The 23,112-nt window shown below is 42.8% G+C and overlaps 1 protein-coding gene across 2 annotated transcripts; it reads right to left on the reverse strand.

The window, feature by feature from the left end:
* Positions 1-2,000: 2,000 nt before the first annotated feature.
* SOCS5 (suppressor of cytokine signaling 5) lies at positions 2,001-22,224 on the reverse strand. 2 transcript variants are annotated; one of them, XM_018576290.1, is made up of 3 exons: positions 22,154-22,224; positions 14,227-14,283; positions 2,001-4,126 (listed from the first exon to the last, which is right to left on the reverse strand). In XM_018576290.1, exon 3 carries the CDS (start codon positions 4,112-4,114, stop codon positions 2,501-2,503), a length of 1,614 nt encoding a protein of 537 aa, XP_018431792.1. In that variant the 5' UTR covers positions 4,115-4,126; positions 14,227-14,283; positions 22,154-22,224; the 3' UTR covers positions 2,001-2,500. The 2 variants fall into 2 exon arrangements, with proteins under 2 accessions (XP_018431792.1, XP_018431791.1); XM_018576289.1 differs by lacking the exon at positions 14,227-14,283.
* Positions 22,225-23,112: the final 888 nt, after the last annotated feature.

The raw sequence follows: 23,112 nt of genomic DNA on the forward strand, positions 1-23,112 counted from the left end.
GCAGCCATTGTGCTGTCTGTCCCAATATTCATCCAGCTGGTTTTCTTGGAACTAGCAGGCATTAGACTATAAAACAGTCCATTTGGATTTACAAAATGGTCTACTCCATTTATGCTTTTCAGGAGCTTGAGGCTGTTCAGCATCCAGCCAAATTCCAGAATGCCACAAGGAATGCTCTAGAGGGATGAGGTATAAAAAGTGAAAAACTGACTGCAACCAATCAGAAACCATGTTTCATTTTTAGAACTGGAGTGCAAAAATATTTATCACACTTTTCATAAATCAGTCCCCTTGTGTTTAACAGAAATATGAGAATTTGAAACGCATTGTGTCCAATATAAGTTCAAAACAAAAAAATTGTGCCATTCTACAGAAACCGATTAAAACATTTTGGCCAAAAATGTAGGCCTTATATTGTCCCGTCCACTGTGCATTTTTACATAAATTGATCTAGAATTATTATGGATTCACTAAGTTTATTAATACAATAACAAATTCTTGCACTATTCCACATTTTTAAGACAATCTTGTATAAAAATAAAGAAAAGAAGAGTTATCTGAGCAAGGTAACAAGCCCACTTTAACAAAGGCACCTGCAGTAACACTGGGTGCACCATTTTAAGGTTGATGACATTTTATTTTACCAAACTCATATGCTACAGTTACACTTTCTAGCTTAAATTTATGTTTAAAAATTAAAAAAAATTTATGTTTAAAAATGTTTGCACTTCAAGTGGATAAGAGTGTCTACAATTCCACTGGAGGCCAGTCATAATGATGACCATTGACTGTCTTATTGCACCATAAAATCAATGTTGTCAAAAGTCCATGGAAAAGCTTTCAAAGTTCAGCTGAAGGGATCACAGTGGTTAAAATACAGGTTGACTTAAAAGAGCAAAGTAAGAAATATTATACATAAGCACATGTTGCTACGCCTTAAATCTACTTAGGGCAAAATTTGGTAGCAAACATAGCAAATTATGTACACTTGGTATTTCTTGTGCTGGAAGTTAAAAAAGCAAAACTGTCTGTATAGATTGACAGTCAGAGCAATGGGCAACATGGGTGTGTGGGTCCATTGAACACATTTATGATCTTACTGCTTGGGAGATCAGCAACAGTCACAGTGAACATGGGAATGCAGTCACACACCAGTTATGGTGGCTTATCACTGGGAAATTGGCGACAAAGACTTCTAATTTGATTGCTCTTTCCCTATATCTGTTGGCCAGGTGCATTAGCTGGTACACACACTTGTAAAGGTGCCCATACACTGCACGATTATCGTACGATAATCGTATGCGATCGGTTTTTCGTACGATAATCGAGCAGTGTGAACGGAGACGTGCGACCGTTTCTACTGTACGGTCGCACGTCTTCTGTCGAACCAGCATGTTCGAAAACCAGCCGGGAATCGTACGATTCTCGGCTGGTTAGAACGGTGCTCGGAAGATAAATGCTGAACGGGCCGGTGTGCGCACGCGCACACTGCCCGTTCAGCATTGCGGTCATCGGAAGCCCGCCCCTCAGGGGGGCGGGCTTGCGATGATCGAGAGTGCGATCTGCCTGTCCAAGATAGGCAGATCGTACGTTTTTTTAATCCCTTTACAACCATCGCAAGACTAAAGTCTTGCGATGGTTGTAGAGTGTATGGCCACCTTAAGACAACGGCCCAATCTGTCTGAAATCACTTGGATCGGGAATCGATCAACATTGTCTATGGCCAAATAGGTGATTTAGCTACAATATTCTCTGGGTCTGTCTGATCTATTAATTTTGGTGGTTTGTCTGGAGGTCTCTGAGGATATTCTAACAAACTAAGCAATGAAAACAAAAAGGCAGACTGGTAATTTTAAGAAACAATTACGTACAACTGTGACCGTAACATTGCTAAATATTTAGGTCAACTTGTTTTTTAGTTTGCGATCCCTTCCAACTCCGTTCTCCTTAAGTAAGCACCAGTTCAACTATTTTTATTTTTTTTGTCATTTAAATGTTTCTTCTATTGCGGTAGCATATTATAGACTTTAGCTTAATAAAAAGGCAACAGATTTATTCTCCACGCCATGATGTAAAATACAAGTTGTCCAACTCAGTGTTTTGTGGGAAATCTAGGATTTGATGTAGTGAAAAAACAGCTTTAGTTGAACACGTTAACTATTGTATTTGTCAATATTTTTTTATTATTTTTTTAAGCCATATAGACACCTCATTTTCTGCTACAAAATAACACGGAGCTACGAGCATTAGTACAATTAGTGTTAGCATTCGTAAGAACATGCAGTATAGGGATTCTGCTTCATCGTTCCACAGAATGTCTTCTGTATAGGCAGAAGAGAATAGACAGATACACTTAAAGATTGAAGTGTCATACTTGATTATTTTCTAAATACAGGTACATGTGCTTTTTATTTAATTGATACATTTTGAGCATATTCTAAGTCTATGAGGTGATAACCTGGAAGGTAAAGACAGGACAATAAGAAATGTTGCTTTTTTATTATTTTGACTTAATGGGCTCCCTCTCTAGCCACCGCACTCTGACCTTTTGCTTATAGTGATATTCTTTAAGGAAGTCTTGTAACATGGATGGCAGAGGAAGTAGATCAATGCCATCATAGGTGGTGGACTTACAAATGACTGCTCTGCATATGTACTGCAAGCTAAAAGGGAAAGTTCTGTTTAAAGGTGCAGTCAGCAAGGGCTCAAAAAACATGCATGAGCTGGGATCTTTATAGTGTTCTAAGAGTCCAGTAACAGTGGAGGAGTGAAACACACAAGGGTCATGAGCGTCAAAGCTGAAGTTATGATTCCACTGCTCAATGCGTGCATGCAAAGATCGGTTGTAGCGGCGGAAGCTCACGGAGAATAGGTAGTCCTCTTGTGCAGAATCCCTGAGCAAAAAAGTGCCTTCTGGCCGGCCTTCCAACAAGGCCTCTGCCTCATAGCGATCCATAACCCCCCAATAGCATGGGTTGCTTGTGATTTCCACTAGATCTGGCACAAGGCAGTGAATATAATCAATCTGGGTGTGCACTTTCCAGGCTCCCTGTCTACTCGTTTGCATATGGCTGTCTCCAGAAAACTGGCGCTGCTTCTGTCGCCGTGACTGCAGGCAGAGAGTTGTACCATCTTCTTCAGACTCGCACCCGCCTTGTGATGCAGCACTGTTGTCACCTGACATGTCAGTCATGCCAGGAGCAAGTTTTGGTCCAAGCTTATATACAGGGTTGACTTGTGCTGTTGCTTCAAAAGTGTGGATTTGGGCATTCGGTGGAGGGTCAACACCCTCCTCAATACTAAGCCTACGCCTCTCACGTAATCTATCTTCTTCATCTTCAGCAGAAAGCAAAGACTGCTCAAAATTGTCCAGTATGCTTGAATGTGGACTGACAGGTGCTGTATGCTGTTTAATCAGGTGCCATTTTTGGGCCAGATCAGATCCAGCAGGAAAGGGGCATTTTTCAAGCATCAGTTCAGAGAGATGAATTTTCCTCTTAGTAGTGAAAAGTGGCTTTGACTGCCTATTATATGCTCTAATCGGAAAACACAAACCCACAGTCTCATTCAGCCTTTGTCGTAAACTGCGACTTCCAACAACCCTGCTTGAAACAGCCTCCATATCGTGAACAGATCCAACCACGTGACGTCTTTCCCTCCTCTGAAGCCCATTCCTTTGCCTACCAATTTTCTTTTCTGGATCAACAGAGTTCTGAGTTTTGGTGGAGCATGAATGCTTCTTTTTGCCACCCCATGGGGCATGGCGAGTATACGAGTCTCTGCGTGCCAGACGGGCACCTGCACTTAGACCCATGTCACTGTCTTTTTCAATACTAATTTCGACTAACTGTGGCATTTCAGAAACACAGTTTGGATTCCTCCTACTAGAACCACTGCAAGGACTCAGGTTGAGTTCAGAAGAAATATTTTGGTGTAGGGGACTAGCTGACTGCATGGAGGCCGGACCAGCGGAACCTTCTGCTTTATCCCGACCAGTCAAACATCTGTTGGCATTCACATCCACAATGTCGTTCTGGTTCCCCTCATCCTCATGGCTAAAGAGATTCTGGCACCGATATTTAAATGTGTTCCACATTTTTCCAACTTTATCCATTGATCAACTGACCTGCAATTACACAAAGAAGGGATCAGACACGGAATCAAAAGTAAGAAACAAAATAAGCAAGAGATGGAATCACAACAATAAATAGCAGCATGGTTTGCCTAATCTGGGAACATTTCACTGAGAAATGTTTAACTGAGCGTAATCAGTAATAATAAGCACCTACATCTAACCACCAGTCTTTTCCTCCAGCAGTATTTGTGGGGCACTGGTAAACCATTCAAATCCCACCTTTGCATTTTGCCAGACATGCAACACAAGCAAGGTAGAATTATAATCAACTTTATCATCAGTATCTTGTTCCTTTACATCAGACACCAAGTATCCACTGTGACACACTATTTTCAGTCACATAAGTTATCACTTGGACCTACTACCACAGAATGTTGGGCCTGTACATGCGCACCAAGCTGGGTGCTTCCATCTCCAGACTTTTTTTTTTTTATACAGGAACATGTTTTTAATGAAAAATGAATGCATTTGAATACATTGATTTTGTTTGTAGCAGAATTGTAGCAGCACTGCACCCCCTGGGCCCATTTAGATGTCCCTTTCTGATAATATGGAATTCAACACTGATCCAAGAAAACCTAACTTGCTGCTAAAGTGAGAAAAAAAAAATCCCTCAAGCAGCTTCCTGCAATAGAAGGGTAATCTAGTTACTTCTCCAGTAGCCTGTTTCTCCTGTCTTCATTCCACTTAAGTGCTGTAGCCTTCATAAGACTCTTCAGAATATGCAGGATGTCTGTGTTCCCATCTACACACTGCCCCCTAGGTGGCTGCTGTGTCCTGTGGTGATGCAGAGGCCAGAGAATGAAAACACAGCATACGGCAAGGGACACAGGCATCAAGCACTCCTGAAGAAAGGAGACAGCCTGCCAGAGACTCAAGTATAATACCTCTTCTACTACAGGGAATTGCCTCAGGGAATTTTTGCAGATGGGGCGAAGACAGTGTCGCTTTATAAAAGAAAACTGGAAAAAAGTCTGCTTTAAAAGAAACACTGTTGGATGATGTGCGAATTTTCTACAAGGAGAAAAACATTAAAACTACGAGTATCAGCAGGGGTAAACATTAAAATTAAGGTTAGATGAAGAGGCAACCAAATATGGAGGGGAGACGAAGTTTCCATTTGGGGCTGGTGGACTTTGGGAGAGTGTAAGCGGCTTTCTAGAGATGGATATATTTTACATGAAAATGCAATTTGTAAAAAACTGGAATTGTAAGCGTTTAACCGTTTTAATAAAGCTTTTAAAAAAGGATTTTATGCTATGTTGGTTCTCTATCTTCCTTCATAAGTAAAACAAAAAAAATTCAGATTGAGCTTTGGTCAGATATTACTACTTGAGACTCAGGACCACATTTCACTTAAGAAAGCACATTTCACTTAAGAAATATGGAAACCTGCCATGAGCCAAAAAGGGAGGGCGCCTAGCGCCCCAAGGCAGGGCAAGTATTTACTAGTATTGGGGAAACTGCTACCTCAGCAATAATGGGCATCCAGTAACAAAGAGGAGGACAACCAATCATCCATCATTAAGAAAACAGGTGGAATAGCAAACTACCTGAACCAGAGAAACGTGGACCAATAGCAAGGTGGTCCACAACAGGAAGCCTTATACTTAGGTAAGGGTCTAAGCCTAAAATATACATAATCCTTAACATCAGGGAAGGAAGTCATGATAGACCTTGAATGCCCAGGAAAAAAAAAAGACCAAGCAACCAGACTACAGCTGGAGTCCAAAGTAGAGTTCCCTAAAACCTTACTTCAGGGAAAGAGAGGTTCATAATAAGCAAGATGTTACCTGCTAAACAAGAAGACATACATGTCAAAAGGAGATGTACATGAATATAAGAATATTCTCAGGAGGTAAAAGAAACTATAAGCTTAAGAAAATAAAAGGGTTGTAACGCTGAAAACTTTGAAAGGAGATAGTGTTTAAAAAACAAAAACAGGGGGCGCATGCGCGAGGCTGACCAAGATGGACGCTCACTGATCAGCTCCGCGCCGGAACGGGAGAGGTGACGACCTATTTTGCCTATCGCAGCCTTTAATCAGGACACTAACAGCTACCTTCGGAACCGGGCTCCCCCCGCCGTCAGCCTAATACCACCATGTCCTGCACTAGAAGTCGGGGTGGTAAGCTGAGCCAGTCAACGCTCCACGAGGCTTTGGGCCAAGCGGCCCACAAGATGGCGCCGGCGATGTCACAGAAAAACGAGGATTCCCATTCCTCTAGTGAACCTCCCGATCCCCTGGAAGACAGCTCGCAGACCAGCCAAGCAGACCCGGAGGTCACTCCTTCCCTGCTGGCCCAATTTGAAACCACCCTGCATAAGGCTTTGGATAAGGTATCGAAATAGATTACCTCTCAGCTTATAAAAGAGATTAGGGATGTGGGCAGACGCACTACCACGCTTGAATCCCGCTGCAATGACATTACTACCATAGTGGAAGGGCATGAAGATGACCTGGAACGGCTGCGTAATCTCAACTTATCGCTCCTAGCACAACTGGAAGACTCTGAAAACCGGGACCGCAGACTGAACCTGCGTATAAGAGGAGTCCCGGAGTCGGTTCTGGACCTGCAATCAACGATCACTGCGTTGTTCCAGGAATTGGCCCCTGAAATCCCCATGGAGAGGTTGGAGTTCGATGGGATCCACAGGGCACTCTCACGGCGCACACCGGAGGGCCCTCCCCGGGATATTATTGTTCGTCTTCACTTCTACCGCACTAAGGAACGAATACACCAAGCAGCCAGAGAGGCCGGGATACTACAATTCCAGGGGTTCCGATACCAGATCTTCTCTGACCTTTCACCAGCTACGATAGCTAGACGGCGAGAGTTCCGACCTCTGCTCCAGGTGCTACAAGCCAAAAAGATCAGGTACCGTTGGGGCTTCCCCTTTAAACTGCAATTCTTCTATGATGGCAGAACCTATACCTGCAACACTGTGGATGAAATGCGGGAATGCATGGACTCCTTGCACCTACTGGGACGTACAGATGCGGCCGCAGAACACTGTCCCCCCACATCGACACAACGCTCCGGGAGAGACCTACCCGCCCCCCGGCCAACTTACCTGCACCACCTTCGACCTCTAGGATGGCGCCTGACTCCCCAAGGCCCGCTGATTCCTTCGGATGACTGCCCAAGCTGGATTTTTCACCTTTTCACCAGTTGTTGAGCTTGGTTTCCCCATTTACAGTTGTTGACGCAGCTCACGTCATCTCGTACAGGTGTGGGTCCCCGTTTGTTGGACTGCCTATTGTCCACACCGTACCATCACCACCCCACGAACTGGGACTACTATAGATATTTCTATGGCAGATCCTGGTCTCCTCTGAATTCCTTGTTCCTGTGATCCTTTGCTGTTTTGTGGTTTCACTATTGGACTCTTTTGGAGGTGGCTTGCCCTACGGATCCTATGGCCTCAGTGTGGGTCCCATAATGCTACATCAAACCGGGGGCGCAAAGTTCATCCCAGTCTACTTGCCTTGTTTATGTTTTATATGTTTTTTTTTTTTTTAGTTCATCTAGATCTCCTTGTAACTACCGACGCCACCATAGCTGTCGCATTATAATGACCCCCGGGTCTGTCAGTCACTTACCTTAAGGCTATGTGTTTATTGCATTTAGCAGGTCTGCCTCCCGTTCTGGTACCCTCCATGCACCCTACCCTTCACTACCTTGGACAGGGCATTTGCCCAGATCCCTGTTGAGTGAACGATACCCTTCTTTGATACCCTTCTTTGCTGGTTCAGAGACTGTTTCCGGCCTTTTGAGTGTCCTCAAACCCTGGTTCTTGTCTACAGTCTTGTTCTTCTTCCCCCCCTGCATACACTATTATAACCTTGTCTCTCTCTCTTCTGTGTCCTCTCCTCCCCTCCTCCTTACACCCCTGACCTAGGTCTTCCATTCACATGGCCCTGAAGATAGCTTCCCTCAATGTTAAAGGGTTCAATCAACCTAACAAACGAGTAAAAGCCTTTAGACACTTCAAACAAATTAACGCTGATATTGTCTGCCTCCAAGAGACACATTTTCCCCAATCGTATAATCCGGCATTCCTGCATTCTAATTATCCCCTTTTTTTTTTTAGCCTCTGCACCCACTAAACATCGAGGAGTCTTGATAGCGTTTGGTCGTTCTGCTCCCTTCGTCAGTCAGAAGGTCATCAGAGATCCGGAGGGCAGGTATTTGATCTTGGTCGGCTCAATCCACGATTCACTGGTTACTGTGGTCTCCTACTATGCCCCTAATACTAGTCAGCTGGGATTTTTTTCCCACCTGCTTCAAGTGGTTGACTTGCATGCTAAGGGGACAGTGTTGTTATGCGGGGACTCCAACCTTGCGATACACCCTCATGTTGACCGACATGACCCCAACCACACGGCAACTCCACCCACAGATATCTCTATAGCTAGGGGATTTCGGGTCCTCCTGACACAATATCACTTGGTGGATTCCTGGAGGGAGCTCCATCCGCTAACTGAACAGTTTACAATTCTATTCCAATCCCCATAATGTTTTTTCCCGTATAGATCATATACTGATACGGAATATAGCACTGCCTCAAGTGTCCTCAGCCACTATCAGCCCAATAGCGTGGTCGGATCACGATCTGGTCCACATCAATATCAATCTTGTTCTCCCCCTCAGGACTGGCTTCACTTGGTCACTACAGGACTCCTTGCTCACCGACCCAGTTACTATGGCCTCGGCCCAAGATTCACTGGCTGAATATTTTGATTTGAATATGGACTCTGTGTCCTCCCCTCTCACGGTCTGGGAAGCACATAAACCCACCATTAGGGGTAAGTTGATTGAACTAGCCTCTCAAGCTAAAAAAAGAGAGGACAGCCCGTATTGACCAACTCGAATCGGACCTTCAATCTGCTTCTCAAGTTTTCCAGCAGACCCCCACTCTGGAAAATAGGTCCCGCTTATTTCATATTAGAACAGAGCTGAACCTGTGCCTCACACACCTTGCGAATGACCGACTGACTTGGACCAAACATCACTTTTATCTCAAAGGTGACAAGCTGGATACCATGTTGGCTCATAGGCTTAGAGATGCCAACTCTAGACGTGAACCTGTTAGATTGAGGCTTCCTGGTGGACATGCGACAGCACATCCGATTAAAATACTGGACACCTTTAGGCTGCACCTGCAAGAATTATACCGCTCCACAGGTCCACTGGAGACCTCGAGCGTGGAAGCCTTTTTCTCCTCCCTAGATCTCCCATCCCTCTCCGACGAAGACCGTAATTCGATTGATGCACCCATCACGCTAGAAGAGGTTTTGAACTCTATCAAGCTACTTAGCACTGGGAAGAGGCCTGGCCCTGATGGTTTCGGTGCCGTTTACTATAAAAAGCTAGCGGATATCTCTGGTGCAGTTCAGGAAGCTGTGGGAACCGTGGATTGAGTCGTACCTGCCTCCCTTCTTCAATGTTGACTCTTTGACAATATGAGACCCGGAAGATGAAGTGGATAGCAAAGGGAAGGTTTAACCCCCTGTAAAGTTTGTTTTGCTGTGTGTGTGCCCCTGTTCAGATGTCACCTCACTTTCTGTCCCTGTGGAGACACCTTTTCCCATCATAACTCTTACAGGAGTGAATTTCCCCTCCTAAGTGTAGGTTTACTCCCACTTCCTGTTGTCTCAAGGACAGGAAGTGAGATTAAATCTTTCTAATGAGGATACAGACAGCAGGAAAAAACCTCACAGTGACCCAGAAGAAGAGGCAGGCACCCCCCCGTCTGCACATCTAACAAGAGCCAACTTCCTGTAATGTGCATACAGTACTACAAACCAGACCCAAAAAGGCAAGCACTCCTCGTCGGCATGAGCGTGGTAGCATTACAACTACTGAAATGCTGTGCGGTACACTTTGGCTGCAGCCTGGGACCCCCTGCTCCACAGTGATAGCCTCCGTTTGTAAGTAGGGATCGTATGCAAGTCAGATGTTTGTAACTCGGGGACTGCCTGTATGTTGAAATTGTATAATATCCACAAGGACCAGAATCCGGCAATAATCAGTGTGACTTTTTGGTCCAAAGGACCAACCAGGTGCATGTGCAGGTTCTCTAACTCAGAGGGGAAGAAATGAGGGGCAGCAAGAGGAGAGGCCACGTGAAATTTAATTCCTCCTCCCTGCTTCCTATCTAGGAGCTACAGGGCGACATACCTACGCATGGCAGGTAGTACCATAGTCAGGTTGCTGCTGACATGCCTTCACCACTTGAGTGATAGCAGTTCTGGGACCTGTGACATCAGCGGCAGCATTGTTTTCAGTCTGCTGCTAAGCCCTTCACAGCTTGACTGGTAGCAGTTCTGGGACATGTGATGTCCTTTACAGTCCCCAACCCCAGCCCTCAGAACTAGGGGGAGAAGAGAGAACCTAGCCATAACATGAATGCAAATATTATCTTAAAAAAAAAAAAAAAAAAAATACAGACATTTAAATATTGTGTTTTAAATTGAAAGCAGGTTATAGAAAAAAGGTTTACAATGGTGGATTTAAGGTCACTAAAAAATAATAATAGTAACAACATCAAAGCATTAAGCAAATATTAAATAAAAAATAAATGAAAATACAGAATTTTTCCTTATGCAAGTATGAGAAGATTACGCAAAAGGAGTAAATATTAATTAACTAACTGTGCCAGGAATAAAAAAAAAACCCATCAACATACCTCTACCCTAACAGTAAACTTAGATGAAAATAATACTTGCTAGAGCTTTGGCAAAAAAACACTGCAGTGTGGCAACATGTGACAGCTTTGGAAAAGCATTAAAAACCATTGCAGAATCTTACGATCACATGAACTTTGTTTTAAGTATTATCACAACTAAAAATCAAATACAATTCTTCTAGATCACCACATTTCTCAGTAGAGCATGCACTACTTTCTTTCACAGAACTGCAGCACACGCCCGCACGGAGGCGCTTTGGCAGTGCAATGCACCCAACGTGCACTGCACTGTGGGGCAATGTGCGTTGTGTTACAGTGTGAACAGGCCCAAAGGCTATCATATAGTGAAGTAGCAAATATAAAGTAACTCAAATAAAAATTCTGAAGCAAGTGAACCTCTCTTTACAGGTGTGCTATGAAACGCAGTGCATGCTATAAATAAATGGAGCTCTGGAGATGGCCACAATTCTTCAAGAACAGGGCTGGTGTGTGCAGCATTCTGGAGCACACCATCCAAAGATGTAAACCCTAACCAGCCCTGGTAAGAACAAAGCAGTAGAACTTCCAACTTATCTGCATCTAAAAGGTCCTGTATACCTACATTAAAAAGGAGAATTATGAGGCGAGTGATTTTCACTCAGCCTCATAATCTGAGCCGACCTGTGACAATGAAACTGTCACAGGTCGGCTCAGTAGATCGGGAAGTGAGCAAACACATACCGGCGTTCGCTCACTTCTCCATCCTGTCACTGCAGAGAGCCGCGACAGGGGAGTAACTGGATTCTCCCATCCCCTGTCCTATCCTCCAGCGCTGACTGGCAGAACGAACGGGAGAGGGGGCTGGTACAGCTGGCTCTGCCTCTAGATAGGCAGAGCCAGCTGTCACTCACGCAGCTGGGCGGATCCGGGCATAATTGTCAGGATCCGTTTCAGCTGCGACGTCTCAGTATACTGAGCTTAGGGCAACGGGGGGACGCTAGTTTGTGTCCTCCAGTTACCCTTCGGAGAACTATGGGGAAAAGCCCTAACCCCATAGTTCTCCTTTAAATGCCCAAATTCAACTTTTTTGAGATTTGGATAGAATGTCTGTTGTCGGAACCTCTGTCGGTTTATTATACAGGTAATGAACAGGGACAAGGAAAAATTGTGTGAGCATAATTTAGAACATCTAGAAGGAATTTGTGTGTTGTCTGTTTCTTCTAATGACTTGTCCTGGTGTCACAGAACTGAAGCGGGGGAAATCTCCCCTATGAAGTCACAGTCAGGAACAAATCTGGCAAAATATGGAGGACAATGAGGGGGGAGGGGAGAGGAGAAAGGAGTTTTTTTTAAAACAACCAATTAATTTAACAAATTGATAATCAGGCAACTATTCGATTATGAAAATAATCGTTGGCTGCAGCCCTAATCAAATAGTAAAAAGAATAGAACTTGCGGCTATGTTTAATGATAGTAAAAAGCATTTCCACACACATTGCAAAGAGAACAAAAAATTTCAGTTTGTAGGTGAGCATCAAGATTAGACGCTCGAGCAACGGAAAAAGGTCATGTGGTCTGAGGTGTTCAGATTTACCCTGTTCCAGAGTTATGAGCGCATTAGTGTAAGACTAGAGGTGGATGAAGTGATGCACCCAGTCATGACTAGTGCCTATGGTACATACCCATGGGGCAGTGTTATGATCTGGGGTTGCTTCGACTGGTCAGGTCTAGGTTCAGCAATGTTATGTGGACAAAAAATGTGGTCAGCTGTCTACCCAAATATACTGAATGATCAGGTTTGTCCATCAATGGATTTCTTCTTTCCTGATGGCACATTGGGCATTTTCCAAGATGACAATGCCAGGATTCATCGGGCCCAGATTTTGAAAGAGTGGTTCAGGGAGCATGAGACATCATTTTCACACATGGATTGACCACCACAGAGTCCAGACCTTAACCCCATTGAGAATTTTTGGGATGTGCTGGAGAAGACTATGCAGTGATCCGACTCTCCCATCACTACAAGATCTTGGTGAAAAATAAATGCAACTCTGGATGAAAATAAATGTTGCGACATTGCATAAGCTTATCGAAATGATGCCACGGCGAATGCGTGCCGTGATCAAAAGCTAAAAGGTGGTCAGATAGATACACACACAATTTGTCACTCTCCTGAGCAGGTAGACCTTTTTGGCCAGACACACTTGAAATGTTCTTCCAATTTTTGTCTCATTTGATGAAGCTAAGAAAATTGGTTCAACTTGTATACAAAAAAAAAAAGAGTAAACAACTCGCCAATAAAATGTCGAGAAACCAGTTTGTTTTTTTTAAAGGAGAACTATGAGGCAAGTGAAAATCCCTCAGCCTCATAGTTCTAGCCGACCTGTGACAATAAAAACAGAGCGTCGCTCGCTCACTTCTCGATCTATCCCTGCAGAGAGCTGTGACTGTCACTCAGGCATTCCCCCCTCCCCTGTCCGATCCTCCAGCGCTGACTGGCGGAACTGAAAGGGGAGGGGGCGGGCACAGGTGGTTTTGCTTCTATCGAGCTGTAGCTCGCGGTACACTAAGCTTAGGATGACGCGAGGACGCTAGTTTGTGTTAGGAGAACTATGGGGAAAAGCCCTGACCCCATAGTTCTCCTTTAAGCATTATAGGACATCATTCTCAGCACACAAGTGTTAACGAACAATGGTATCATTGAACAAATACACTGGTATTACCTAATAGGCAGCGGATTTTCACAATGGTAAAAAAAGCTGCTACTTCTCCTGCAAATTATTTGCAAGAAAATAATTTGCTTTCCAAATCGTGATCAATTGCATATTTTTTGTTATTGGTAGTTTCTATAATTCTCTAAATTTTTTTTTTTATCAAATCTTTGATTGGATGAAGATCTTTTAAGTTTATAGCCAGCTTTAGTCTCACAATAGCACTCATGCTGGGAATCCCTTCTGGTACTTATGTTTACACAGCCATAGAATATTGTACACACAAAAGATCCTTGTTCTTGTTATCTGCAGCCTCTCATCTCCCACAGAGTCCCTTAGGACTAGATAATCTCAAAATATAGTAAAATTTGTCCATGGGCCACCAATACTATTTCATTGTTCGCTTGCAAAAGACACAAAGATCAGTGAGCGGTTTCTAGTGCAAATCTCTGGGATATTAAAACAGAAGCCAAGCTAGCATGTTTGAGCACTAGGGGGAAGAAGGTACAAAGTCTTAACATTTACATCTATAGGAAATAGCATTATCTTAAATTTTTAAAGAGACCAAGACAGCTTGAATTCATCTCCAGGTAAAAGTAGGAAACCCTTCTAATTCATCTAACATAATAGTTTAGAAAATATTGGGCAGTTAATGCATACCAGTCATTTTGCTGATATGTATAAAGTCTTGCAGAGAATATTACTTACCTTTATTCAAGTAAATAGGGCACGGGTAACTGCCAGATTCCTAATAAGGATTTCTACCTAAGGTAAACATAAAATAAAGAAATAATAAAATAAACTGTTTAGTGCAAGACATTTTTTTTTAAACTTGGCAGTGGAAGTAATTCTTAGGATAACTGCTTTGTAGCAATATGATGACTACATTTAAACACATATATTCATTTATTCCACCACAGTGTGACCAGTTACTGAAGTTACTAAGTACTTCCAAATCTGGTTTGAATGATCCACATACTAATATATACATCGATCAGCCATAACATTATAACCACCGAGTAGTGAAGTGGGTGGGATATATTAGACGGCAAGTGAGCATTTATTTTGTTCCTGAAGTTCATGTGTTGGAAGCAAAACAAAAAAAGGGCAAGCGCAAAGATTGTTCAAGGGCCAAATTGTGAAGGCTAGACGACTGCGTCAGAGCAATATCAAAATTCCAGCGCTCCTATGGGAGGTGTTCACAGTCTGCGCTCCTGTGGGAGGTGTTCACAGTCTGCAGTGATCCGGACCTACTAAAAAGAGGTCCAAGGAAGGAAAACGGGCAACATGCTCATGGGCAGCCAAGGCTCATTGATGCAGGTGGAGAGCGAAGGCTGGCCCATGTAGTTCGATGCAATAGAAGAGCTACTGTAGCTCAAACTGCTGAATAAGTTAATGCTGGTTCTGATAGAAAGGTGCATTGTTTGTTACATATGAGGCTGCGTAGCTGCAGACTGCTCAGGGTGCCCATGCTGACCAAAGTCTACCACAAAAAGCGCCTGCAGTGAGCAGAGAACAATGGAAGAAGGTGGCCTGGTCTGATGAATCACGTTTTCTTTTGCATCATGTGGATGGCTGGGTGGGTGCGTGTCGCTTGCCTGGGGCATAAGGGCACCAGGATGCACTATGGGAAGAAGGTAAACCGGCTTAGGTAGGTTTGTTGATTTGAGCAATGTTCTGCTGGGAAACCTTGGGTCCTGCCATTCATGTGGATGTTACTTTGTACATGTACCACCTTCCTAATGATTGTTGCTGGCCAAGTACACCCCTTCATGGAAACTGTTTCCCCTAACGGCAGGGGCCTCTTTTAGCAGGATAATGCTCCCTGTAACATTTCAAAATGGTTTGAGGAACGCAACAATGAGTTTGTGGGTTTGAGGTGTTGACTTGGCCTCCAATTTCTCCAGATCGCAATCCAATCAAGAATCTCTGGGATGGCTGAAAAAACAAGATCCATGGAGGCCCAACCTCGCAACTTACAGGACTTAAAGGATATGCTACTGATGGCTTAATGCCAGATACCACAGCATACCTTCAGAGGTCTAGTGGAGTCCATTCCTCAATGGGTCAGGGCTGTTTTGGTGGCAAAAGGGGGACCTACTGAATATTAGGCGGGTGGTCATAATGTTATGGCTTATAGGCATATGTGTATATTTACGCTTCCTGCTGAGGACGCATGGAAAATCATTCCTACACATTTTACACAGCTGTTGGCTTTCAAACCTGGCTGTCAATGACGGCCTGGGACCCTACTAATGAAAGGGTACCCATTAGAGTGATTCCCAAAAATGTGATCACCATGTCAGCTAAGTCAGTGATTACATGAAGCCTTCATTCAGAAAATGGTTTCAGCTTGCAGAGACCAATGCGTTCTGTATAGCACTGTGCCTCTGTTTAAAACTGGAATTGTCTGATACAATTATAGTATTAAAGTAAACTTTTTAGCCTAGAATTGAACAGTGCAGGGTATTTAATCAAACAATGTTCCATTTGAATTCTTATGTCCTTAAAAAAAAAAAAAAGTGACCAACTAAAGTTATAGCCAAGTTGATATACTGTTTTCTGCTAAATGTGCGGCAGGTATCTACTCTTCAATGACCTCTGGACACAAAAGGGTTAACCAATGATATTAACAGTGTTGTCAGATTAATAGCTCTTTGAATATAAAGGGAGCCATTAACCTTCCTGATTGGGCCTGCTGACGCATTTGTCAACAGTGCTGTCGGACAACTGACTGGGGGATTGCTAGGATGTTGCATGCCTGAAATCATGAGGCTCCCCGACTGAAGTGATGCTCAAGTCCCTACATCTGTTACCAATCAGAAGCCATAAACAGCACATCACTATATGGTGCAGTCAGCTTTCCCCTTGTTTCCAAGTTTGTCAAAAAGAGTATAGTATCTGCACCTATGCTGCAAAAAAAGAAATGCATAAAAAATATATATAAAATTATTTTTTGCACTTCTCTATATTAAAAAGATAAAATAACTTCACGGGTTACGCTGGCTCAGAGGAGCCAAGAAACATATGTATTTATTCTCCACACGAATGGTCTGCTGCTCATGGCTGTTGGCTGCAAAAGTGGATATTTTATTTTCCAACGATATGTTTATATCACATCTGGCAATGCAATGCAATGCAATACACTGCATACATCCTAGTACTGCAAGCCAGGAAAAGTGTCAATTTATTTCTCACAAGCAGAAAATTCCTGCTATTCCACCATTTACATTTTAGGTCTTATACAAAACAGACTCCGCTTCTGCAGAAATAAACCAAAAATGGGGCTAAAAAAAAAAAGTGAGAAAGATAAACTTTAAAGTGTATTTCCACTTTTGCTCACACAGTGAAGGTATATAAGCATTTCTATTTTTTAATTAATGGAGCTTTTGCATCACACAGTAGCTGCAAATAGGACCCGTTTAAACTGTCACACAGCAGCCTTTCAATGTACTTTAGGGCCCATTCACACCATATGCAGATTACCTCCAGACCAGACTGTTTCCAGACCCAAAATGCATCCCAATGCTATTTCTGGGCTCTGTTCCCATCAGCGTAGTCCGTTCCAGACCAAAAAAATACTGCAGGTCTCATTTTGTCTGGTCTGGAATGCACTGGAACACATCAAAAACGCATGGATCGCACCCATAAGACCATTTTAAGCTAAACAAAAAAAATTCTAAAACGCGGCAAAAACACAATGCACTGCATTCCAGATCTGGTCCGGAAAAGGGTGTGAACCCAGCCTTTATACCAAATTTGATAAAAGTACTTGATGAATAAATGAACAGGTCTGGTCTGCTGTAGAGTAAAAGTACCCTCTGCCGAGGTATTTCTGCCATACAGGTCCCACTGCTGTGCTTGCACTGATTACAGTAGGACTGTCTGGGGGAAAAAAAGTCCTGAAAACTATTTAAAACCCCCAAACATTATATGTTTTCTGAAAGCCAAGACCCTATAGAATGAATTGGCGGTAGTTGCAAAATTTTATGTTGCAGGATATTAGTGCAACTTAGTGCAGCAAAGCTGCCAGAATCGCTTTTACTGTAAAGCCGACAGTGGACGCCACTGGTCATGAAGGAGTTAATCTACTAGCAGAAGGCTTGTGTGACGTGTTTCGCTGCAGTCTTTGCAAGCCAAATGCTTCAAAAAAAAAAAAGCAACACACACACAGAAACCACTTTTGTATCAAGCAAAGTTTTACTGAACCTTAGTGTATTATGCCACCCTGCCCACATGTCAGATAATTGGCAGCCGCTTAGTGAAAGCTTACCAGAATGAGCCACATAATTGGGACATCCTCCAATATCCTTGTAACACTTATGCAAACATGTGAATGAGATGCAGACTCAAATCTAAACTTTTACTTGTGCTACTTCCTGCGAGAGGCACTGGGACTTAAATTTTATTTTCAATATATATATATTATAAGCTTCCAATTCTATGCAAAAATGGTGCTTGTGGTGTTTTTCCTCTATATTTATAAGCTACCCACATACATAGTTTCTCTCTCTCTTTCTCTCTCTCTCCTCTTTTGCAAATCTCTCTCAAACAGTAAGAAGGGAAATCTAGTAAGCCAAGTGTTAACAGTTACAAAGCAATTCCTTAATGGGATGGAAATGTACTGCGGGATTTCACAACACAAGAAAGGGACAGTGACAGTCTAAACAAAACATGTGCATTGAACCAACACGTGGGCTGAAGATGTTTTCTAAAACCTTAATCTCTTTTCCTCATCATAAAACAAGGCACATGTGACTGCTGCTATGAGCTGGTGAAAATGCTAAACAATGATGCATTGGGTAAAAGGGTATTATGTTCCGATTATGTCCTTTTATTCTGAGACGTTCACCGACAATGTAAAAGGTCCAGGAGACTTACCGATAACCAGGTACTGCATGTGAGCGTGTACAGCGTTCTGAACCACTACCAGGCTTTTAACCTTAAAGTGGACCGTTACCCCCGACTAAAAATCACATCAGCACACAGCTCTGCATGCTGATATGGAATTATCTTACATACATTATCAAAAAAAAAAAATTTATATTACTTACAATGTCTTTTTTCCCCACTTCCTGGTGCACTTTGGCACAAATGATGTAATGTGCCCAAGCATTGCATCCTGCAAAGGTTACATGAGCAGTGCATTGCTGGGAAATCTCATGAGATCTCAGGGAAAGGCATTTTCCTCCCCTGAGATGTGCATGGTCACATGTCCTAGTCCAGTGGTGGCGAACCGAGGGCACGCGGGGCCCTCTCTGCTGGCACGCGAGCCCAGGTTCAAAGGCCTAAGGCAGTGATGTTGAATGTTACTTAAACCCCGAGCGCCCGAACTGCAATACAGTACTAAAAACTTATTTTCAGCGCTGGCACTTTGAGGTAAATAAATTGATTTTGCGTTGCAGTTTCGGCACTCGGGTTCAAAAAGATTTGCCATCACTGTCCTAGTCACATGTGCAAGAGTTCCAGGAAGTAAAAGGAAGATCTGCCCTTAGTTAAAATGGCCAGTGTAAAAAGACTGGGGAAGAAAAAATAAATAAGGTATGGAAAAAATAAAGACGGCAATGATCTAGAAGTATCTGTTAACTAAACATTTCTAAAAGGTGCCTTTGTGGTTATTTTGAAGATGAGGGGAAGTTCCTCTTTAAGATGCAATAAGATTTTAATAAAATATAAATATGGCAAAAGGGAAAATTAAGCACCCCATTAACATTTTATAAGAGATTCTTCACTGATGGCATGAACAATGTCAGCTAGAACAGGCAGAGTTCTGAATGCTGAAAGCAGAGTAGAATTTTGTTGTAATATATCACACTAGACTACAGCCCAAGCTCACGTGTTCATTAGAGGAGAGTCTGAACCAAGCCCAATCTATATTTGGAACTTGAGGGACATTTAAAATGAACCTGGCCAAAAATGAAGGCCATGTGCACACAGCAATTACTGTGCAACATGCAAGGTAGTGGAAATAACACTTTCCACTTCATCTACAAGAATAAAGCTGACCATACATGGTTGGTGGGTTCCTACAGAAAAGGACGAAATTAAAGCTGTGGGTGGCATCTTCAGGACCAACCGGCTTAACTAAAATTGACTGAGCAAGGTGGAAAATTATGGGCCAAACAGGCTGTGGGGTTCTCAGGCTGGCTGAACACAATAGCCGACATGCGAGCTGAACATGAGAAATATAGTTGTGCATGGGCAGAACTACCAAAAATTTGATTTTTTTTTTACTCTAAAAATAAAATAAAAAAAAGAAGGAAGGTCTCTTTAGAAGAAATGTAAAAATAGCAATTAAATCTACAGTAAAACAGAAGACACTGTTGAACGCGGCGGATAGAACGTGTTGCTGCTAACACTTCCTCAGAAAAAAAAAAAAAGAAACAAAAACGTCATTGTTTTGAAAAAACCACAGGGTCACCTACTTTTTGGAAAAGGGTCAAAGCACAGAGAAACGGCTCATGTATCTGTGCAAACATTTTGAATTGTTATACAAGCAAACACCATAAAAATAAAAAAGTTACAGCCTGCCAGGGGCAGATTCCATCCATGTTTAAAAGGCAGGATGGAGTCGGTGTAAAATGACCACATACATATACCAAAGTAGGGCTGCAACAAACCAATTGATTCATCGATAATAATTGATTATGAGAATTGTCAACTATTCTCATTATCAATTGGTTGGTTGGATGGAGGAGGGTAAAGCAAGCAGTGGGCGGTGCAATATGAAATGGCCAATATCAGGCTGGCTAATGCACCAGCTCACCATCTGCTGTATTTACATTCCGCTGCCATCTGCATCTTGCCACTGGCAGCCGTAATTTCCTGGCTGAAGCTTTTTAAGTGCCATGTGCTTACAATATAGTTATTAAAACAAAACAAAAACCACACACAATTTTTTTTTTTTCGGTTTTGGCCTGACAAATTCTGCTGAGGGAGGGTCGTTGCAGTGCCATTTATTTCAATGGCACCCCAAAATAGTCTCCCACCCAGTGTGATTGCCCGCAGGGTACTGCAATGCTGTGCCTTCCAGTGCAGTGTGATTCCAAGAAATTCTGCATGCAGGTTTTTTCTGAAGTAAACTTTGTAACACTGCATTTGTGTATTTTATTTTAAATTAAGGATAGTATTTAGATTTTTTATAATCTGATTAGTCGGAAAAAAAAAAAAAAAAATCGGCCAACTAATCGATTATGAAAATAATTAGTTGCAGCCCTATTCCGAAGTTAAAGGATTTTACATGGTATCTACTACATACTTCAGCAACATCTTCCATTCTAAGTAATAGGTGAGGAAACCAGGTCATACGTATCCCAGAAAGCTTAAAGCACATGCCAATTGTATCTGGGTGATAGTTTAAGCACTATCATAAATTTGTATCGTTTTGCATTTAAAAAAAATAAAATACTCCTCCTGCAGCCTCTTTGCAGTCACTTCCGGTCTGCACGCACTCCAACACATGCATGGCATCTCTGAGGGCTGGATTCTTGATGGTGGCAACGGTGGACACTGCCAGGGTAATGCATGTAGAAACAGCAGCTAGTAGTCTCCACTGGAAGATGATAGGGTGACAATGCAAGAGGACATTTGGGAGACAGGGACAGAGTTGTCATTCTATAATGCCTCAACAAAGACCTTCATGGCAAGATTCCCAGGTATTTTAATTAAAGCTGCAGATTTAAAAAATACTGAAGATCTTGAAATTACTATAACAAAAGCTACACAAGATGGTATTGATTAGGTTTACAGCTATTATTTTACATGGAGCCATCAGGGGAACTGTTCTGGTACAAGTTTATGGTCACTAAAGCGACCATGAGCTTGTAGCAAAACAATAAAAGCCACTGATGTAGGGCATAGTGATGTGGCCAGTTACAAGCGGTTGTGTTCTGCCGTAAGCCACATGTCGGTGGCAGCGAAAAGGTTAAACCAAGGGTTTCTCATCTCTTAGTGGTCTCGGCTGGTCAGAGCTCTCCATCCAAGTCCCCAAACTTAAGTAGCCTATTTAACACTTAAAAGGGAGTCAGTTTCCATTTTGGATTTTTATTTTCTATTCTGGAGAATAAGGGCTCATTCACATAGGCATGCACAGCCATGCAGAGATCTGCTCCCAGGATGAACACTGTCTGCATCCAAGTGTGGGCACCTTGACCTGCACCAATGTGCACGTGGGTCGGCGCAAAGCCTTCAGGTGGGCCCACGTGTAAGGAGTCCAAGCCCGCAATCACATCTGCAAGTGGTATGAAGGAGTGTCATGTTCGCACACGTTTGTCACACATTCTGGCCCCATATAATAAAATTAACCAAACTTTCATTTAAATTATAGATTATTATTTAGATTATAATCGATTTAAAAATCGACAAGCTGTTGCAGCCCTAGACTCAAATGATTAAAACAACGGACCCATCAAGCAACCAACATTTTCACAAAGTCAGCAAGGTAAGCTCAAATAATTCTTATTATGACAGGACTACCAATGAGCCCCTCAGAATCTAAAAATGCCTGAACAATGCCACACTTACTATGACTACACATAACTGTGTGAACCCTCCAATTCATTTCTGTGCGGACAGGGCCGAGTAACTGATGGTTAGATTTGCTCCCTCCTGCATAGGACTGTTCTTACACACCTACCGTAATTATTTCTTCAGCGCAGTCTCCATGGTGGAATCTTGCAGTTCTCCAGTTGAAATATTTTAGTTTGTCCACATAATTCTAAGTGCTGAAGAGCTTCTGTGCTCGAGTGCAAGGCAAGCAGACAAGTGCGAGTTCAGGAAAGAAGATGAGATCTCCACTTCCAGTGCAAAAACGCCCTTTATTTAGACTTCTGCCGAAAGACCTGCAGACAAAAAACACAATATTTGAGGAAATAAGCACAGACTAAAATGCCAAAGAAAGACTTTGAAAACCGCAAATTCCTATTTTAAAAGGCAGCTACTAAAATAAAATCCCAAAGACATTAAACAGTGTAAGGGCTTGTCCACACCGAGTGCGGAGCAGATGCAGAGCAGTTACAGAATGCATCAGAAATGCATCCAATGTATTCCAATGGTATTTTGGGCTCTAGTTCACACCAGAGCGTTCAGTTCCAGTCCATGTGGAAAAACTGCAGCATGCCCTATTTTTTCTGCTCTGGAATGCACCAAAACGCATGCAAACTCCCTGGAACCCACTGAAAGCCCATTTTAGGGGGGAAAAAAAAAAAAAAAGGTATATATATTTTATTTTATTTTTAAACGGCCCGGAACGTGGCAAAAACACAGCAAAACACTGCACGTGCTGAAATGCATGCAGATCTGGTCCACATTTGGTGTGAAGAAGCCCTGAAAGCCCATTTTAACCTCCCTGGCTGGGGGTTAATTTTCAGTACCATAAGCGGTAACCCCGAGCCACACTCGGGATTACAGCGTAGCGTTACTTACCTTGTCCCTCGAGCCGCGCGGTGTACTCTGGCCGATGTTGGCATTAGTCTTCCTTCCCTTGCGAGCGGCTGCGTCGCAAGGGGGCGCAACCGGCGGGAATTTCAAAAAAGAAAAAATAACTAACTAAAGAAAAAAAATCATGGAGAAAAATAGAACATAAGAAGGGGGGGG

Source organism: Nanorana parkeri, unplaced genomic scaffold (assembly GCF_000935625.1).
Source record: "Nanorana parkeri isolate BGI_ZX_2015 unplaced genomic scaffold, ASM93562v1 scaffold63, whole genome shotgun sequence".
NCBI lineage: Eukaryota > Metazoa > Chordata > Amphibia > Anura > Dicroglossidae > Nanorana > Nanorana parkeri.